Source organism: Gobio gobio (genome assembly GCF_949357685.1).
Source record: "Gobio gobio genome assembly, chromosome: 22".
Taxonomy (NCBI): domain Eukaryota; kingdom Metazoa; phylum Chordata; class Actinopteri; order Cypriniformes; family Gobionidae; genus Gobio; species Gobio gobio.
Window position 1 is genome coordinate 25,419,699 of NC_137118.1, and position 22,320 is coordinate 25,442,018.

Sequence of the window (22,320 nt, forward strand, 5' to 3'; positions counted from 1 at the left end):
GGCTTTCAAATATAAAGAATTATAGGTTATCAGTATCGGCCAAAATGTTCATATCGGTGCATCCCTACAAAATGGCCTCGCCCCCCTTATTTAATACTCTCGGAGGAGGGGTTTATGTAAATATTGGGGCTGGTGATGTCAACAGCCCTGGAGGTAGACCCTACCGGACGTTTGCTGTAGTCCTTAGAAATTGATTTCTTTAAAAGCAAATATCATCCTTTGCTTTAAACGTTGAACGTTGTAACTTTGCAGATGTTGTTTATGCTCAAACAGCAACATTACACACTAGCTAAAGTTAGAAAAGTGAAATTGTGTTTTACCACCCCTTTAAAACCTTCGATGTCGATAGCATTTTAATAGTTGGCAAACATATTTTACATTAAACTGTTATATTTGCGCCCTTTTCTAATTTCTGAATTAAATGAATTTTTTTTTTTACATTTCTAGTACTGGAACACATTTGTATCACTTGCCATGGTGACAGGTTGTAGCCTAAAGCTTTCAGTGGCTTTAATTGTTGGACGTGGTGCTCTGCAAATTCAAACAGAGAACTAATCAAAAGCATCAGAATAGCATCGCTTTACTAAACAGCCTTTAAATGGCAGGAGGCATCGTGCACATCAAAAACAGGCAAAGCAAGTTGCAACAAATTATTATTCAACATATCCTAGCTTTTTACAGAAAATGTTCAGATGTAACCCCCTTTGTAATCGATGACATTTTCATAAGTAACTGTAATTTAATTACACATTTTTTCTCAGTAACGGTAATGGATTACAGTTAAATTTTTTTACTCTGTTAAATGTAACTAGAGATTAAACATGTAACCAATGAAATTTTTTATGTTCAACATTAAGGCACAGAAATCATTTAAATTGCCATTTAATTTTCTGTGTTCAAAAATGTGGTCACACTTTAGATTAGGGTCCAATTCTCACTATTAACCAACTATTGACCACACATTTTGCCTCAATAAACTCCTAATTACTGTTTATTAATAGTTAGTAAGGTTGTTAAATTTAGATATTGGGTAGGATTAAGGGATGTAGAATAAGGTCATGCAGAATAAGACACTAATATGTGATTTATAAGTAAGTACTAATAAACAGACAATATCCTAGTAATATGCATCCTAATAAGCAACTCGTTAAAAGTGAGAATAGGACACTAAACTAAAGTGTTACCAAAAATACACATTGTGTCAACATCCCAGGATGTGACACAGGATGTGACACAGCATGCGGTGCTTCATGTGATAGATGCTTTAAACTAAGTGATCAGAGATTAGTTGAGAGACGTGACTTAGTTGCAAGGCTTTCTCTGCAGTCAATGTTTCAATAGCAGCATTAAAGTGCCCCTATTGTGCTTTTTTAGATATAACCTGATATATGTAGTGAGTAATATAGTTGTCTGTAAATGTAAAAGGTCTGATAAATTTTCAGAGTTATTGTCTAATAAAAAAAGAACTGATTCTGAACTGCCTGAAATGAGTCGACACAGTAATTCGGGTCTTACTTCCTGTTACATACCTACACTCAAAAAGTCTAGCTGTTTGCTCAATTAATTTAAAGGGATAGTTCACCCAAAAATAAAAATTATCCCATAATTTACTCAACCTCAAGCCACCCTAGGTGTATATGACATTCTTCTTTCAGGCGTATACAATCGGCGTAATATAAAAAAAATGTCCTGGCTAATCCAAGTATTACAATGGCAGTAAATGGCAGCCCAAAAAAAAAAATCAAGCATACAGCGTTAGTTCAGGCAGGCCAAGTAGTCAAGCTCCGCTATCAGCTGATTGGGAAATTCTAACTCCGCCCCTTTCAGCTGATCCGATTCAGCTGATCCTATGCACTCAATTGGCTTCTCTCAAACAGGGCGCCTTACTTAAGCATAGCTTCACTTCAATCTGCCTGCTTGGACGCTTCTGCTGCACACTGCTTTGCAACCTACCTCCTCCCCAGCTCCTCCTTAAACTGCTTAACTTAATCAATGTCATTCTGTTGTCATTGAGGCATTCTCTGTTCTAAATGGGGGATTTGCTCTGCCCTCCCAGTTTAAAATGGGAGGTGTCCCCAGAATCTGCTGCTGTTCCCTGTCTTGGTTTTTCATGGAGCTCATGAAAAGGATGGGGAATTTAGAATAGAGCCATACCGCCAACTGTAAATCTTTGCAAAATATGCAATACAAAGTTGACTAAATGTTAGTCTATGGTGTCTTTGACTTAAGTGGACCTGTCTGAAGTGCAGTTATACAGCTAAAAGCCAATTGTATACGTCTAAAAGAAGAATGTCATATGCACCTAGGATGACTTGAGGGTGAGTCAATTATGGGGTAATTTTCCTTTTTGGGTGAACTATCCCTTTAAATAAAATAAGCTGAAACAACACAAATCTTTAGTTTTTTTACATGTCATTTGCACTCAATTGTATTATGTTAAATGAAATTACATTTCTAAAATGTTAACATAAAACCATTTGTGTTGGGACTACATTAATAATTTCTCTTGCATTGAAACTAGGCAGTGGATTTCCCAGCACGCTTCGCATATGGATAGATCAGGAGAGTAAATGTTGAAATTAAGTGCTGTTTAATGTGTTTTTTTAGTAAAGGGAAAGGCGTGTTAATGTTTGATGTTCAGTTATATTTGCTTTTATGTTATGTCAGTTACCATTATCGTGAAGTGTAGACCTTGTGGTTAGGCTGTGGGTGGCTACGTAAAAAACATTTATGCTGCTCTCAATGAGCTGTTACTGTGCTAATGCCAGTGATGAGAATTGTTTTACTTGATCATTACTTGCATGCTGCAAATGTTACACTTAGCAAGTGTTGCACATCATTTACACAGTCTACATACGGTCATCAGTTCTACCTCAATCAAACGATCATGGGACATCTGGGTATACGACAGCTACTCACAACCTTCACCACAATGGTATAGGTAATAAAAAATGTAAATATATATATCTTTTTCTTTTCTACAAACTCTTTTATATGTTCAAAACAACTAAACATTAAACACTTAGACTCTGATTACTTGTTTCTGCAGATGTGCTACAGCCTAACTTACTAACAAATAACAAAATACACTTGCTACCCTCCAGATTGTCTTAATTTTGTTTATCTCTTGCTGGTCAATGTTGGACTAACTCGCACTGACAGCATCATGCAAAGATAAAGATTTTCATTTACGGATGCCACTGTTAATGCAGTGCACATAACACTCAAAAACTGATTAGAGATTATAAATACGATTTATAAATATGTTCCATTGACATTTATTAAAAAGTATGTTTATTTAGAATTGTCTTGTGAAGCTCCACAATCAAAATTCAGGAAATTCCCGCTAACATTTATTCACTATAACATGTAGTCTGAATAAGCAAATTAATATACACTGTCGTTCAAACGTTTTTTATCTGTAAGATTTTTAAAAAATGTTTTTACAAGAAGTCTCTTAAAATCTATTTTAAAATGTATTTTATTTCTGTGATGCAAAGATGAATTTTTGACATCATTACTCCACTCTTTAGTGTCACATGATCCTTTAGAAAAAAATCTAATATGATGATTTCCTGCTCAAGAAACATCAATGTTGAAAACAGTTGTGTACATTTTTTTTTTTTCAGGATTCTTAGATTAATAGAAACTTCAAAACATTTATTTTAAATAGAATCTTTTGCAACATTATAAATGTATTTACTGTCAATTTTGATCATTTTAATGCATCCTTGCTGCTTTAAGTCCTTTCCCCAAAAAAAATTCTTACTGACCCAAAACTTTTGAACCTTAGTACAATGTTGCAAAAGCTTTCTATTTCAGATAAATACTGTTCTTAACTTTGCTTGTGTGTAATGGATTAAGGGTATATTAATTATATATAGGTTATAAATAATTATATAATTATAAATCATATACAATTATTATATTAAGTAATCATCATTAAATCCCAGACTAATTAATATATATATATATATATATATATATATATTTTATCATATAAAAGTAAGTAAGGAAGTAACTTTATTGCTTCAGACATGTCACTTTGCTCACAGCTGATAGGTTCAAATTCAGTTTGAGATCTCTTATCCCGAACATAACCTGCTCCGGTTACTATGATGAACACAGCTAAAAGCCAAGCCACTTACATGGTACCTAAAACCCAGGATTGGCGTAATCTAAACTGAAACTGACCTGGCTAGCCAGCAAAACTGGCTTCATGATACAGGCCCCAGGTTGAGGGCTATGAGTTAATTAATACAAATGTCAAATTCCGTTAATCATTCATCAAAGTAATAGTAAAACCAAAGAATATAGCTCTGATGTGCAGCAAAAGATTGTTGGGCTTCACAAAATAGAAAGAAAAAAAAAATTCCTAAACCACTGAAAATCCCCATTTCCACCATCAGGGCAATTTTTGTAAAGTTACAATCAACAGGAAATGTAAAGAATCTGCCTGGAAAAGAACATGCCACCCTAGGCTATTTTATAGTCTTAGGCTAGTCTATATTGTCTTAATGTGTGAGTCTTTGGGTCAGAAAGGTTCTTGGGTCAGAAAAGAGCTTTTTGGCAGCAAAACCACCAGATGGGTTTAGTGCACACAGCAGGGATAAAAAAAAAAGTAAAGCATTTAACATGCTTAAATATACTGTTGATCTTTAATGTTATGGTCCTATTTTTCTGCCGGATGTCCTGACCTCTTAAATGCATGACAATAAATACAACAAACAGTAATACAAAGCATAATAAATGACACAATATACCATAAGACATTATAGATTATAAAAGGCAAGACAAATATGAATGTTTTAGGCCATTTTAACGTCAACGTGGACGATGAGAAAACAATGTTTTTTTTTTTTTTACTTTAATCACGATCTTTTAAAAAATATATATTAAAAGCTTAATAAACATTTATAGCAACAGATGTACCTTATTGTTGCCACATCTATAGCTCTCGTTTAATAACCGCTCGGTTTTAGAATAAACGTAAAGTCATTTGCTACAATTTCTTAACAGTTGTAATAAGTAAGTTGTTAAATCTCACGTAATTTACTCAGTATAAAATCCGAAAGTATGTTGTAAATGGCTAGGTTGCTTTGCTAACCGATGACGTCGTGTGAAGTTCTGTGAACTTCACTGAAACGGTTCAAAAACTGAGAAAACACTCATATGATAAACGACAGCTTATATAAGACTTAAGAGAGGTCATGAGATGTTTATATACTCTGTTCAAAGACATGGCTGTTATTTACCTTAATTTGCTGCTCTTGTTTTGTCATGTTGAGTGTTCAGTCAGACCAGTGTAATCGATAAATGAGCTCACGAGTGAGAAAACCACGTGATGGTTTATGGAGCATATTTCTTTTGTATTTTTGTGTATATATTTTTTTTTCAGCTTTCACAAAAATTACATTTGATATTACATTTATAAAAAAGGAATTTGGGGGATACAAACAACAGATCTTACGTCGTAGAAGGTAAAACATTAAATTCTACAAATCACTTTTTTCAGCATATGATTTTATACATTTCTTATTTGTAGCAATTTCATTTAATGAGTCATAAAATATTTTAAGATCTTCACAAAAAAACCTAAAGGAGGGAATATGAAACTTCCCAAGAAGAAGTATGATTTCAGTGTGCTCTCAATTGGAGTCAGTTTTACAGTCCAAGAAGAGGATCATAGCCTTATATATTTTGATTATTGAATGTATCAAAAACCAGCATAGATGCCTGCTTCCAAAAGTCTTCTGAACGAACGGATAAGTTATACATTTAATAATTCAAACTTAAAATAGAAAAAAACTTTGAATTGACAAACAGACACGTTTAAATGTAAATACATTTATACAAAAAAAATTATAAAAAGATTTTAGTAAAGTCTTATGACACGCTCTTTTGTCGCCACCTACAGGCCTGAATATGTAAGATCAGTGAACAAATCTAAATTAATCTTTTTGGTGGACTCGATTCATTGGGATGAATCAGAAGCCTCATTTGAGAAAAGAAAATAGACGTCACTAGGAGGCTGCAGTCAGAGAAAAGTGAAATAATGTGCTGTCAATCAATCTTGTGATTCACTCACGAGTGCTTGGTTGCAAATACATTGGATGTAATTTAAATTCTGTTGCTTATATAGGAAAACAAATACAATGAACAAGCCAACGTACCTGTTATTTAATCCCCCCATTTCAAAGTCAAAAGGAAATAAAAAAGGACAATTCTTGTTTATGGAATATTGCAGTATTTATTGTAAATGATTTATCCATTCACATTATTATTATTATTTTAATTAATCTGCCCTCATAATCTTTAATCAAAACAACTTCCCCCTCACTTTTGCATTTCTTCTCTTTTCTGACGTGTTTACTGGTGTGAGGGCGGGACAACCTGTCACTCAGATAAAATTCACCAATTGCAAACCCCAATCATCCAATCAATAGAGGGCAACAGTGCCCACCCAATTTTTGTTGGTTTTGGATTTTCATTAATTTCTTCCATAGGGATTTAAAAAAAAAAAAAACTTTGTTAAAGAGTTTAAAGCCAACCAGAGACTAAGTGAATCAAAACATTACTAACTTTGTTTTGAAGCAAAAAACTACAAGACTGCTGTTACAAACCTGAAGATCCAAAGACGAAGATGAGTCAAAAAGTTCTAATCCAAAGGTATTTAATAAAAGAACTAACTCAGAATATCCAACAAAGCAACAGTGTGCACTTAATACAAACAACAACGACAACTGAGGAGTGAACAAGGAGGAACTGATGCTGTGTTCCAGGCAACCCGTAACCCGTGTTTTTCCAACCTTCTACCTGTGAAAGTGCACTGGAACGGCAGTCAAACCCGTGACTTCCCACCCGTGAACTCGTACTAGATCGATGCACTCCCAGTTACGATCTCTGACGTCACATAGCCCGCGAAGCAACAATGGCAGCCCCTATGGACGCAGTGTTTATGAAAGTCGTACATTAAAAAACAAAAATGTTATTAATCCGCAAATGTTATGCATTATCAGCAGCTTTTCTAGTGTTAGCTAGTTTTCAGGCCATTGAGTGCAAGAATAAATGAATACCAAATACATTTCCAAATATACAAATAACGTAAAATAAAAGGTATAACAGCTTCTCTTGCCTTATGTGCCGTTTTTTTTTCCCTCCGTTTCCCTCAAATAAGCAAGGAGTAAGCCCTTTTGGCGATAGAAATGATGGTAACTGAGCATAAGCCACGTACGGTTCGCTAGTCTTTGTTTACATAGCTACCGTTCAGGCAGTTTGGCGTGACTTTGCCTGGAACGCTACAAAGTCGTGAGTCGTGGTTTGAAGTCGTAACTTACGGGTTCAAAAACCTGCCTGGAACGCAGCACACGACTCATGACTTTGAAGCGTTCCAGGCAAAGTCACGGCAAACTGCCTGGTAGCTAGATGTAAACAAAGAATGGCGAACCGTACAGGGCTTATGCTGCGTTTCAGGCCGGTTTTTGAGCCTGCAAGTTACAACTTCAAACCACGACTCAGGACTTTGTAGTGTTCCAGGCAAAGTCACGCCAAACTGCCTGAGCAGTGCGAGGAATAGCGGTAGCTAGCTAGATGTAAACAAAGCATGGCGGACCGTACGGGGCTTATGCTCATTTACAATCATTTATTTTGCCAAAGGTGCTTACTCCTGGCTTATTTGAAGGAAACGGAGGAGAAAAAATGGCGCATACGGCAAGCGAAGCTGTTATACCTTTTATTTTCATAAACACTGCATCCATAGGGGCTGCCATTGTCGTTTCACGGGCTAGGCGACATCAGAGCTCGTAACTGGGAGTACATCTATCTAGTACGAGTTCACGGGTGGGAAGTCACAGGTTTGACTGTCGTTCCAGTGCATTTTCACTGGTAGAAGGTTGGAAAAACACGGGTTACGGGTTGCCTGGAACGTGGCATAAGACAAAGAAGAAAATGTGATTGAGAAAAACAAACTAAAAGTCCATGAAAATGAAACTAACTGAACAGAACCGTGACCTTACACCCCATCCCGGAAGGTGCGACCTTGCACAGAGCAGTCAGTATGCAGTCAGTATGCTCAAGAACTAAGGTGCATACGGAAGGAGGGCGGAGCCCGCTGGAACCGAAGGAGTGGAGAGACGTATAGCGCAGCGGATGACTCGTAAGTCCACAACGCAGACAGGGGGGCAGCTGACCGAGGTGCAACCAGAGGGACGGGGGAGCCTGGTAGAGCCAAGGGTGGGAGGAGCCAAGGCGACACCGACAGGTTGACCAGTCGAGGTGGAGCGAATGGATCAGAGGCCGGAGGCGGAGATGAGAATCAAATCCTCAAATCCTTATGCTCGCCCATTTTTCCTGCTTCTAACACACACTGCCTAATATCCCCTACTAGGTGCCGTGATGAAGAGATAATCAGTGTTACTCTTCACCATTATGGTCATAATGTTATGCCTGATCGGTGAAGCGTTTATTCTTTTAAAAAGAATAAATATACAGCATATATATAAAAAATAATTTATAACATCATCATGCTTGATTTAATTGAATGATTATTATATTTTTATGTTTAACATATGTATCGTATTTACATACGAGATCAGGTCAATTCAATATGGTTAGGCTATATCTCTTACAATGAACAAGCATAACGATAGAAATATAAAACAAAAATATCATGGATTTGCATACATCAAAATATGAAATTGTATACATAGTAAAAAAATAAATAATAATAAGGTAAGCTATATAATATCTTTGAATAAGTCATCATAATGCATAAAAAATGTTGCCCCTTTTTTTATAAGTCTAGGGGATGAAATAAAAGAGGTAAATTCAGCAAGGAAAATAGCAAAGCATAAAGGAGACATAAGTTATTTGCTTGTGAATGCTCCTGTGCGCGTCACTCACACACAGAGAGAGAGAGAGAGAGAGAGAGAGAGAGAGAGAGAGAGAGAGAGAGAGAGAGAGAGAGAGAGAGAGAGAGAGAGAGAGAGAGAGAGAGAGAGACGTGTAGGCGCTGTTGTTCTGTTGAGATGGGGAGTGTGCGCTACAGCAGGGCACGTTCTCATCTCCAAAAATATTAATGTGCGAAATGCGGTTTACACGGAAACGGTGGACTATATGCACCATAAGCATTCTTCTGATATTCTACAAAACGACAGATATTGGCAGAAATGAAGTGCATCAGAAAACTGGATTGACAGGGTAAGGACTCTTCTGCTGTTACTGCTTAAAATGGCTCTTCTGGGGTTACTGCTTATCTAATGAGTATCGAAGTGTGAAGTCTATACGTGTAGCCTATTTCCTTAGGCATTCATTTATGTTTATCTATTCATTCATTTGTATCGTAAACCTCCTATAGTAAACTGCGGTTCATGTGCCCTAATGTTGTTTCGCCTCAATTGATCGATTCACGCTGTCCTTTGTTTTTCGAGTTGAAATGGTAATTTTATTCTTCCCCGTTGTGAAAAAGAAGTGCACTTAATTGTATTGAATGTGCACTTGTAGTGTTCTTCAAATCTGAAAAGTATATTTAAAAAAAGCTGTTAGTTAGTTAATAAAAATACGGCCGTTCATGGTGTTAGTTCACAGTGCATTAATGTTAACAAGACTTTAATAATGCATTAAAAAATGTTGAAATTAACATTAACAAAGATAAATAAATGCTTTAAAAGTGCAGTTTATTATTAGTTAATGTTAACTAATGTAGTGAACTACAGTTAACTAATGAACCTTATTGTAAAATGTTACCGTAATTTAATGGTACACTTGACTTTGTTTCTTAAGTACACTTTTAAAAAGTAGCCTACACTTGCAATAATGGAACATTAAAAGAAGGCATATTACTTAAAGTACATTTAAATCGTTATGTTTTAATAACATTACATAAAAGTTTCAAAAGAAATGACATTAAAGTATATTTAGTTATAAATAAATGTTTGTCGTTACATCCGGCAGTAAACTTTAAGCTTATTTTAAATACAATAGAAGTAATTATGAAATTACATATAGAGATATGTAATATAGGCCTACTTAGTAGGTCAAAAAGCCTCTTAAGTTCAACTAATTGTTTTTAATGTAAATTTAATATAATGCAGTTTCATTAATGTGTAAGCAACTTGCAGTTACGTGTCTGAAAATATCAAACGTTACATTTAGTTTGTGCTTCATTCAAAGCAGGGGTGTCCAATTCTGCTTTGTCAATTTCCTGTGCAGTTTAGCTCCAGTACACCTGCCTGGAAGCTTCTAGTGATTCTGAAGACCTTCATTAACTGGTTCAGGTGTGTTTATTTGGGGTTAAATCTAAACTGCTTGAAGATGGCCCTTCAGGAGCAGGATTGGACACCCTGGATTTAAAGTATTGTTTCAGCTAAAAGTACTCTTTTTAGAAGTATGCTAAAGTGTACTTTTTCAGGGCCTACAGCTACAAGATATTTTTAACTTTATTCTTATTTTTTTATATTCCTGTCATTGACAAATGTAGCCTACCTATTCAAATCCTTGCTAAAGTAGATTAAGTATTATAATGCCCAAACATAAGTGTGTCAAAAGGAGTTACACGTTTTTGGGGACTTTTGAAATGATGTAATGCATTAATTTGAGCTGGATGGAAAGTTGAAAAAGCAAGGTCAATTTAGATTATTCACTGAAGAGCTTGCCCTTGTTTTGTTCCAGGAACTGAAAAAATGTAGTCAAGTTCATACTTGCTGATTTGCATCGCTTTACGCACACTGCATTGGGGCAATTTTAGTTTTTCACAACAGATCATGAGTTAATGGATTTTAGTTCAGTGCCAAACTTATGATAAGAACTTATGATACAACACATTTTGAAATAGAGGCTACTTGTTTGTGATTTGGCTCTGACGTGTGTGCGTGTTTGTGTGTGTATGTGTGTGTGTATGTGTGTGTGTGTGTGTGTGTGTGTGTACATGAGACAGTTGTCAGGTAAGTGAGAGGACAGCAGACAGCTTTTGTTAGTCAGATGTGGTTTCCTTTTGTCTCATGCAGTTGTTGCACATGATTTAAAACAGAAGTGGAAAAAAACCCACAGTAAATGTCAACTGCATCTGAAGTTGAGTCTAATGTTGGGTTTCGATTTGATTTCATAAGATACAAATCTTTTGGCATATGTGCAGAGACAGTTTGCTCATTTGCAAATTGCAAATTTGTACACACAACCAACATCATGTTTACAGTCCCTCACAAAATGATGACGAATTCCAGAAGAATATGTTGTTTCTGTCTAAAATCATGTGCACAAAAATAAAATGTTAAGTTTATTTTAAGTTTATTTTGTTACCTCATTACTTTTCAAGTAAATGTATCTTGATTCAAAATGTTTTGACATTTCTACTGAAAAACGAGACAAAAATCACTTTTTGCAGTGTAACAATGTAACGGCATGGTGGATGACAGAATAAGAGGCGTGGATCTAAAGCAAGCTGAATTTACTAACTAAAACGAAACTTAGGAACACAGGAATATAATTTAGCACAGTATCTTACAAAAACATAGACAAAGCAAAATAAGACAGCTGACACAGAGGGCTTAAAATATACTGGACAATGAGACAAAACAGATGTGCAGGGTTATTATTGTTAACTAAAACTGACACTAAAACCATAAAAACATTTTCACTAGCTACTTGAAATAAAATAAACATTAACTGAAATACTTATTTTCAGCAAGTTCAGCCAGTAGTCATGGCAACCTTTCTCTTTTTTGTTTAGTTGAACTTTATATTATGTGGCCCTGATACCTGTGAACTTACATGGTAACTAGATGTGTACCTAGTATGTAAACACAGTGGTCAACACTTTTTTCACTTCAGTAAGTACACGTGTATTCACACTTCCACACGCAGTCATCAATACTGCAGTTACCAGTTTGGAATAGACTGAAACTTAATGGAAATCTTGAGGATTCCTATAAAATGTATTTATGACTGGCAGGACTAATGTTGAATTAGAACTAAAGTTTAAATTGTGATACCAGTGTACTTGTATGGTAACTCTGGTATTTTGATGTAGAAGTATTAGTGAACATGGTAAAAAAAAAAACTACTTTTCTTTTTGTATTTCTCAGGTCAGATGTGCATGTACCTTTCTCTTGTGAGCGATCTTAGACTCATCTATGGCCACAAACTGTCTTGACTTCCTGCAAACTCTAAGACCTGTTTTTATTTTCAGTTTCCTCATCGAAAAAGTATGTGGCCATAGATGAATTAGTACAAACACAATTAATTACATTTCAATTGGCTGAGCAATGCAGTACTGAAGAGTCTTGTGCAAAGGCTATCCTTATACAAATGCACAATGTTGTTGAAGTTTTGGCAACGCAGTGTTCTATCAAATCAATTTGTCTTATGTAGACCGTTGGAAAACTATTTTTATTTCCATAAAGTTTCAGTGTATTCCAAAATGGTAACTGCAGTATTGAAGACTGTGCTTATAAGTGGAAAAACGTATATACTTCCTGTTACACTTGTAATACTTACTGAAGGGAATTCCTGTTACACATTTGTACTTGCACATAACATTCAGTGGGTTGTTACATGTGTGTAGACTCATATTAGAGCTGTACATACTATGTACCAATGTGTACTTACACTGTATACTAGGTATGTAACCACATCTGTAAGTTCACAGGTATTAGGGCAACTTAATATATAATACCATTTGAACCTTCTTTAAAGCCACCCGCTGTGACAAAATACAGGACCCATAATTCAGATGGATTTAAAGGGATAGTTCACCCAAAAATGAAAATTCTGTCATCATTTACTCACCCTCAAGTTGTTCCAAACCTGTATGAGTTTCTTTGTTCTGCTGAACACAAAATAAATTATTTTGAAGAATGTTTGTAACCAAGCAGATAGAGTAACCATTGACTACATAGTAGGGAAAAAATACTATGGTAGTCAATGGTTGCTCTATCTACTTTGTTACAAACAGTCTTCAAAATATATTCTTTTGTGTTCAGCAGAACAAAGAAACTCATACAGGTTTGGAACAACTTGAGGGTGAGTAAATGATGGCAGAATTTTCATTTTGGGTGAACTATCCCTTTAACAGCACTGCCAATGCAAATGGTCACAGTGTCTCCCAATCAAAGGACTGCAGCATTGCCTATACAAATGGTCCTGTACTTGCTCTGCAGTAGCAGCAATAACAGCAGCTATGACCAACAACAGTAGCAGCAGCAATAATCAACAGCAGCAATAACAGCAGCAGCAATACCAACAACAATAACAGCAGCAGCAATAACTGCAGCAGTAGCAATGACCGACAGCAGCAGCAATAACAGCAACAGCAATAACTGCAGCAGCAACAATAACAAACAGCAGCAGCAATAACCGCAGCAGCAGCAATAACAAACAGTAACAACAATAACAGCAGCAGCAATAACTGCAGCAGTAGCAATAACCGGCAGTAGCAGCAGCAGCAGCAGCAATGACTGCAGCGGCAATAACAAACAGTAACAATAACAAACAGCAGTAACAATAACAAATAGCAGCAGCAAAAACTGCAGCAGCAACAATAACAAACAGCAGCATCAATAACTGCAGCAGCAGCAATAACAAACAGTAACATCAATAACTGCAGCAGTATCAATAACTGGCTGTAGCAACAACATTAGCAGCAGCAATAACTGCAGCAGCAACAATAACAAACAGCACCAGCAATAACAAACAGCAACAATAACAAACAGCAGCAGCAGTAGAAATAACAAATAACAGCAGCAATAACTGCAGCAGCAACAATAACAAACAGCAGTAACAATAACCACAGCAGCAGTAATAACAAGCAGCAGCAGCAATAACAGTAGCAGCAACAACAATAACAGCAGCCATAACAAACAGCAGCAACAATAACAAATAGCAGCAACAGCAATAACAAACAGTAAAAACAATAACAGCAGCAGCAATAACTGTAGCAGCAGCAATAACAGCAGCAGCACAATAACTGCAGCAGCAACAATAACACACAGCAGCAGAAATTACAGCAGCAGCGATAACAAACAGCAGCAATAACTGCAGCAGCAGCAAGAACAAATAGCAGCAGAAATAACTGCAGCAGCAACAATAACAAACAGCAGCAACAATAACAAGCAGCAGCAGCAATAACATCAGCAGCAACAACAATAACAGCAGCAGCATCAATTGCAAACAGCAGCAGCAGCAACAACTAACAGCAGTAGCAATAACAGCAGCAGAGTAGCAGATCTATTCCGCCAAGACCAAACAAATCAACATTGTCATCATGACAGAAATTAAATGTATGACTGAATTTGGACATACTACATCCGCCATGTTGTTACTGTCACGTGACCTACCAGCGTCACTACCAGCGTGTCGCTTCACTGCCATTCATAAATCCTTTCCCGTGGGAGAGTAAAATGTCCTTTGAATGTGCACTTCTCAATCTTGGCGGAAGTAGTAGGTCATCCGGGTACTTTTCACCACAGTTTTTCTAATACTATGTATTCGGACATAATGCTCTTTTGGCTTACTGATGTTTGCATACTATATAGTAGGAAAGTATTCAATATCGGACTCTGCGCAAGAGTTAATTATATCAAAATAATTATATTAAAATAAGAGTCTTTGGACAAAAATGGAAGAAAATCTTTGTTTCACAAAGTCATTTGATGAGTCCAATGGCAATGACAGCTTAAACTGGTTGTGCTTATCTTTTGTTTAGTTTTTTTTGGATACTCTGTGATTGGTACACTAGTACACTGCATAGTTCTTTGTTTTTGCTATCAGAGTATATTAATGAGTTTGACTACATGAGCACAGTGTTGAACCCAATACAAGTATCAGTACTGGTGCATATGCTGTAGTTACTATACCACACTCTACTTCCATTTAAACAGGAACTCTAGGGCAAGAATTACGAGACTGATGGTCAACGGCTCCGAGACACTTTTCGGCAGTGGTTTAAGTGATCCGAGTGACCAGAGAGTTCAATGGAAGGTTAATGCCACCCTTGTGACCATGATAAGGTGAGTAACCTGCACTATATTAAAAAAATGTTGTTAGGTAATCTAAAAATGTTCTTCATGTGATACTCATAGACAAAGTTGAGAGGGAGGAGTCCCTTCCAGTGTTCAGAAGTTTTGTCAGTGTCTATACCTTTTTGATCAACATAGGATTTTTTTTTTTTAACTAAATAAAGTTTGTTTCATTATATCAAAACAAATGTTTCTTGAGGTTTATCCCGGATTTGCACAAGGCTTTATGGCATAAGTTTAGGAGCAATGATATTGTGCAGGGAGTAGAAGATCTGACTGGACAAAATTTGGACCTTTATCTGTAATTCTGAGAAAAATATTTGTTTTATAATATTCTTTCAGTTATTTTTTTTATATTGCTTATGCACTGTAAAAAAAATTCGGGTCTCCAATTGAACATTTTCTAGTGACCGATCACATCTAAATTTTTCAGTTGGCCAAATTGAATTTCTGTGAATTGATGCAATTTAATTCAATTCAATTCATGAAATTCAATTTGGCCAACTGAAAAATGTAAATGTGATCGTTCACTAGAAAATGTTCAATTGGAGACCTGATTTTTTTTAAAGGTCAAGTCAAGTCATCTCTATTTATATAGTGCTTTATACAATACAGATTGTTTTAAAGCTTTACAGTGATAAACAGGAAAATATTGATCAATGATTAAAAAAAAAAAAAAATGAAATAAGTTAATTAAATTAATTTATAAAGCAGCTCTGCAGAAAACAGTGATGTAATCTTCCAGCTCAGTTCAGTTCTCATCCAATAGTGTCAGTGGAGTCAAATCAATAATATTGCTGAATATTAAGTGTCCCCAAGTTCTAACTAAGCAAGACAAAGGCGGCAGTAGCAAGGAACCCAAACTCCATCAGGTGAAAGAAATGGAGAAAAAAAAACCTTGGGATAAACCAGTATTAGCCTGTAATCTATTCCTCTTTTATTTATTTCAACATGTGGAAAGGAAGGACATACTTCGCTTCTTGGATGTGGAGAGAGATGTGTCCATTATCAAGAGCAGTTTTAAACCAGGCGATACCATCCACTACATTCTGGACAGACGCAGGACGTTCAATGTTTCTCGTACTCTATACAGTTTACTCCCTGAAGTCTCTCCTCTAAAGAACAAGACGTTCAAAACATGTGCTGTGGTGGGAAACTCGGGCATTCTCCTAAAGAGCGGATGTGGAAAGGAAATAGACAGCCATAATTTTATTATACGGTAATGTATTTCCTTTTTTTTGCAGTAATCTAATCATTACCGTCTTATGGCAAAGCAGAGTCTATCAAGGTATAAATGGTCATTTATCTCTCACTGTATCAGTTTTTTCACCCTAGTAACTTGAATACCATCTGATCCCATTTTTGGAAACCTGAACCAGGGACAAAAGTTCAACGTAATTTAGAAACTTGACATGCCTTGTACAATTCAGTAGGACCCCAAAATGAAAATCCTCACCCACTTATTTTAATATACTATTGTAGAGTTGTTAATATTTAGATTTTTTAATGATTACATTTTTTATATATTTTTTGTTATCAACAAAGGTTTAGTAATTTTGTTGTGCTTGTGTCATTTTTATTAGATTATATAATATAATAAATATGATATATTGTATTATATTATATTATATTATATTATATTATAAATGAATATGAGAAATGTTGCCTTGGCCAACTGAAATAAGTTTACATTTGTATATTTTATTTAATTCCTGTTAGTTTTATTTCAATTAATGAAAATGCTTATTATTATTATTTTTAGTTAACAGCAACAACAACAAAAAATACCATAAAAGCAGGGCTAAACTGAAATAAAATAAGTAAAAAAATTTATATTTTATTTAATTCCAGTATGTTTTATTTCAAATAATATTTAAGTTTAAAGTTAAACAATTACCATAATAGCAAATCAATTATTATTATTATTATTATTATTATTATTATTATTATTTTGTTGTTGTTGATTTTTAAATAATAGCAATAAACTTTGTAACCTGTAAGTTGATAACCTAATGTGATGCACTTACTGCCTCAGATGCGACCAGTTTAATGACGGACAAAACACAAATCTCCGACATTCGCTGGTGAAAAACCTCGTAACTCCATTGATTTTGTGAAAATGTTAACGATACAATGACACACGCAAGTGCCACAATACTAACTTTGACAATATGTTCAATTATTAAAAAAATATTTTTTTCTGCAATTTTCCCTGGTTTCAAAACACACCACACTGGATATAACCTGCTTTTCACTTTTATAAAACTACTGAGATCAATAAGCGAATTCTTACCTATGATGACTTGACAGCTGAGTGCGGGTGTGTCAACGTCACATTTGCATAGGCCATACTATTTGAATTCATGATTGTTTAAATGCCAAATTAAAATATTAAACCGAATGCTAAAATACCATTATTGACATGAAGATGAAGACGATGGTAGGCTACACAGGATCCAATACGAAGTGATTTTAATAATACAATGAACACAGGAGCAGACAGAAGATGTAACAGTGCGTCCGTGAAACAAGTGTAAACACACACAACACCAAACACCGACCGACCAACCACTAAGAGAGTGCATGGGGAGGAACTTAAATACATGATGAACTCAATGATAATCAGCTGTGATGATGAGTTAGTGTCCATGGAAACCGATGAGTGGTGGGAAACTAAGACAAAGGAACACATGTGTCTGATGAAAAAAAACTAAAAGTTCATGAAAATTGATCTATGAACAAACGAAACTGAATGCGTGTGACAGTTATTAATCAGTAAATGGTAATTTCAAATAAGCGTTTCTGTTCAGAGCGATTCAATTGGATTTAGTTTTCGTTTATTTTCCTGTTAAAATTTTGTTTGTTTTTAGTTCTTTGAACCGGTTCGGAGCCCTGCAAAAAAGTAGTATGTACAACTTGTGTATAACTCATAGCTAAACTATAGCTTTGTGTGAGGAACAAACTTGAATTAGAATTAATTATTCACAGATAATCTTTCCTTCAAATCTCATCGCACTCGCTTGTCCACGAGTTCCGGCGGAAGGGTGACCTCTGACCCTACGTAGGACATATGGCGTAGCACCTGTTCTGTTATATCGAAATCCTCTAGTGTTTTGCTTTGCTCTATCCTCTGCGCTTCCACGTTTGTCAATTCTCACCTGAGCTTACACTATGCCTACGGCATATGTGGGGTCAGAGGTCATGCTTCCACCGAAACTCGACTCTCGTGAATGCGCGTATGGCCATTGCTGGAGGCCAGTGATTATAGTTTATAAAGTTTTAAATATGGATATTTTTAGTACAAAAATATTGTGCATCGCTTCACTTCAGAAGGCCTTTATTAACCCTCTGGAGCCAAATGAATGCTTTTATGATGGATGGAAGCGCTTTTTGGGCTTCAAAATCTATTGTACCATTCACTCCCATTACAAAGCTGGGAAGAGCCAGGATATTTTTTTAATATAACTCAGACTCTGTTCAGCTGAATGTAGACCGCCATATACACCTTGCATGGCTTGAGGATAAGTATATTATGAGATCATTTCCATTTTTGGCTGAATCTTTCACTAAGTTTCACATGGTTGAATATAATTTTTTGATGCACCTTCGCCTTAGTCCACATTATTTAAAAGCAGTGACATCTGTGTTTAAAAACTAAAGAAAGGCAAATGTATTTGTACATTTATTCCTTAAACTGTAATTTCCATAATCTTATTTTCCACCTATTTTTGCTAAGACAAGAACCCTTTTCTTTGGTTCTTGAGCAGATGTAACCTCGCACCTCTACAGGATTTTGCAGATGATGTGGGTTTACGGTCAGACTTCACCACCATGAACCCCTCTGTGATCCAGAGGGTGTACAGAGGTCTGCAGAATGAAACGGAGCGGGAGAACTTCATACTTCGTTTACAGCAGCTGAACAACAGCGTGCTCTGGATTCCTGCCTTCATGGTGAAGGGTGGCGAGAGGCCCGTGGAAATTGTGAACGAGCTCATTCTTAAACACAAGCTGAAAGTGCGTACAGCCTATCCTTCGCTCCATTTCATCCGTGCTGTACGAGGGTGAGTTAAAACATATCAAACTCAAATGCTCAATTTGAATTTAAGTGCAGAACTATAATTAAAATGAATATGTAATGAAGTAAAATGTAAAATTGAAATTCAGAAAAATTGATATCACTGTGATTTTAGAAAAGGAACTAGAAAAGGAAAGTACTTTAAAAGTCTTGACAAACACAAAAGTTTAAAAAGCCTTAATGTTTGAAGGTTTTAATTCCTTTGTTGAAGTTATTTTATACATTTCATATTATTTAATAAATTAATTTTTAGGGATGCACCGAAATGAACATTTTGGCCGATACAATAACCGATAATACTTTATATTTAAAAGCCAATAACCCATATATTTGGAAAGAATTCACATTCTTTTACAGAAGTGTTTTTATTATAACTGTATATGACAGATTTGCGCTGTACATGTTGAACTTAACTGTATTTTCTTTTTCAAAGTGATTCTAATCATATTCCAAGCAATTCATGACCATCATGGCGACCAGTGCACATCTGAAATGTCTCAGCTAAAGATATAATCCATTATTTATCTGCTTTAATATATCTGCCTTATTTTCTTATTAGGTCAATAAGGATAACGTTAAAAATTAAAGGGATAGTTCACCAAAAAAACGAAAATGTGATGTTTTTCTGCTTACCCCTAAGGCATCCAAGATGTAGGTGTCTTCGTTTCTTCAGTAGAACACAAATGAAGATTTTTAACTCCAACCGTTGCTGTGTGTCACTCATATAATGCTTGTCAATGGAGTCTAATTCTATTAGAGTAAAAAAAACATGGACAGACAACTTCAAATTAGACCCCGCGGCTCGTGACGACACATTGATGTCTTTAGACACGAAACCATCGTTTTCTGAGAGAAACCGAACGGTATTTATGCAAATAATTTCACCTCATATCAGACGAACGCTTTAGCTCTGCAGACTGCCATCACTTCCCGTAGGTGAGGTCAAAATTCCGGCCGGGTCATAGATATGTATACGTAGATTCCTCATTCGAGCGATCCACGCCATGATCCACGCAGGCACTAATGAGGAATCTATGTTTATATCTATGACCCAGCCGGAATTATGACCTCACCTACGGGAAGTGATGGCAGTCTGGAGAGCTAAAGCGTTCGTCTGATATGAGGTGAAATTAATTGCATAAATACCGTTCGGTTTCTCTCAGAAACCGATCGTTTCGTATCTTAAGACATCAATGTGTCGTCACGAGCCGCGGAGTTTAATTTGAAGTTGTCTGTCCATGTTTTTTTTACTCTAATAGAATTCGACCCCATTGACAAGCATTATATGAGTGACACACAGCAACGGTTGGAGTTAAAAATCTTCATTTGTGTTCTACTGAAGAAACGAAGACACCTACATCTTGGATGCCTTAGGGGTAAGCAGAAAAACATCACATTTTCGTTTTTGGGTGAACTATCCCTTTAACATACATCGGCCGATACCGATATGGTGGCTGATACATGGTGCATCCCTATTAATTTTTGCACATTAGTAAGTAAGTTCATTAAATATGAAAGTTAACTGTTTCCGCTTCCTTGTTACTGTATGTCCCTTTTCAGTATGTTCTGTCATGTTTCAAAATATACACATTTTTGGTTAAAAGATTAAAAAAATGAATGGACTGTAGGTCTATCACACATTTTAAATATTTTTCATTTCAACCAAAAATATTCAAGCCACCATCCTAATAATTATAATGTAAATGTTATTACACTAAATACTGAACAATGTATTTTTTATTTCTTAGGTTCTGGGTTACAAATAAAATATTAATCAAACGACCCACTACTGGATTATTGATGTACACAATGGCTACACGCTTCTGTGATGAAATCTACCTGTATGGATTCTGGCCTTTTCCAAAAGACGCCAACGGAAATCCTGTTAAATATCATTACTACGATGCACTAAAATATCGCTATTTGTCCAATGCGGGTCCCCATCGCATGCCACTGGAGTTCAAAACGCTGCAAAGACTGCACAACAAGGGTGCACTGAAACTGACAACATCTAAATGCACATATTCTTAACACGTGGGCGGACACGCTGTACTCATGAGCACCTTTACTGTGATAAGAAGACAATGAGTGTGCCTTCAACTGAAAACTGTGACCTGTTCATCTTGGGAGACTTGAGACTAGTTTACTATAGAAAATGTGCAATTTTTTAGATACTGAATAATCTACTCTTGTTTCAATGACAGATGAAAACAGTCATGCTTAGTGCATTGATATTTTATGATCTCGTCTGAAAATGTTTTACACAGAAGATGCCAAACATACTGTTTAAAAGATTGTTGGTTGTTTGTTTGTCTGTACTGTACTCTTTAGTATATCTAAACATAATTATATTTTCATTCATACAGATAATCTGTCTGTATGATAGACTATATGGCCTTCAAAACCTTCAAGCTTTTAAACCTACTTCAGACTTTCTGGTCAGGCTTTATCAAGCCAACATCCAATATTTTATTATCTAATTATGTTCCAAGATTCTCAACCAGTCATGTCCAAAAAACAAAACCATGTGTTTAAAATATAAATTTTATGAATTTTATGTGGATTATAATCAAAGCATCAAAGCCATTTTAAATTACTAATAATTGTAATGATAATGGTAAATTATCCTCTTTTATAAATTATACTGATTTCAAAGAAACACATTTCTGGTTTGGTGTCTATGAACCTTATGGTTACACCTAAAAAAACAAACACTTTGTAAAATTCACTGAACATATTACATTTTGTCAAAATATATGTTAAACCAGTCTTTCTTAATCAAATGCACTGTATGTCAGAATGTGTTGGCATGATTGAAATTCCTATATAGTTCAGGATAGTTCTGTTTTTCTACTTCAGTGTGTTTTATTTATATTGTAATGTATTTTGTATTTTTAAACAGATAATGGATGCATTTCTAAATGTTTTTATACTGTTTGTATTGCTGTATTTTTGACAGCTTTAATGTCAGTTTGCCAAATTTCTATGTGGAAATACATTTTATACAAAAGCAAAAATCAACTTGATTTGAATTGTTGACATTTCTGATTACTTGATTTCAGATTGGCCTATATAACATACTGTATAGTAAGTAAAATGTATATATATATATATATACCACATTTAAACATACCACAACTATCCAAAGTGCTGAACAGAGTAAAGAGGAAAAAAATTAAAACAAGAATAAAATACAGACTGGGTGAAATCAGACAAAACAAACAGTAAAACAGA

General features: G+C 35.4%; 2 protein-coding genes across 5 annotated transcripts in view; one reads left to right on the top strand and one right to left on the bottom strand.

The window, feature by feature from the left end:
* pam (peptidylglycine alpha-amidating monooxygenase) overlaps positions 1 to 5,330 on the bottom strand; it is a 76,054-nt gene extending 70,724 nt beyond the window's left edge. For all 4 annotated transcript variants that reach the window (XM_079804757.1, XM_079804753.1, XM_079804756.1 and 1 more), the window contains exon 1: positions 5,256 to 5,330. The gene's annotated coding sequence lies outside the window, so the exon portion shown is untranslated. The remainder of the gene's footprint in view (positions 1 to 5,255) is intronic.
* Positions 5,331 to 8,992: 3,662 nt separating this feature from the next.
* Positions 8,993 to 22,241, top strand: st8sia4 (ST8 alpha-N-acetyl-neuraminide alpha-2,8-sialyltransferase 4). Its single transcript, XM_079804762.1, has 5 exons — positions 8,993 to 9,198; positions 14,874 to 15,002; positions 15,973 to 16,230; positions 18,779 to 19,072; positions 20,835 to 22,241. Exons 1-5 carry the CDS (start codon positions 9,077 to 9,079, stop codon positions 21,115 to 21,117), a joined length of 1,086 nt encoding a protein of 361 aa, XP_079660888.1. The 5' UTR covers positions 8,993 to 9,076; the 3' UTR covers positions 21,118 to 22,241.
* The last annotated feature ends 79 nt before the right edge of the window (positions 22,242 to 22,320 follow it).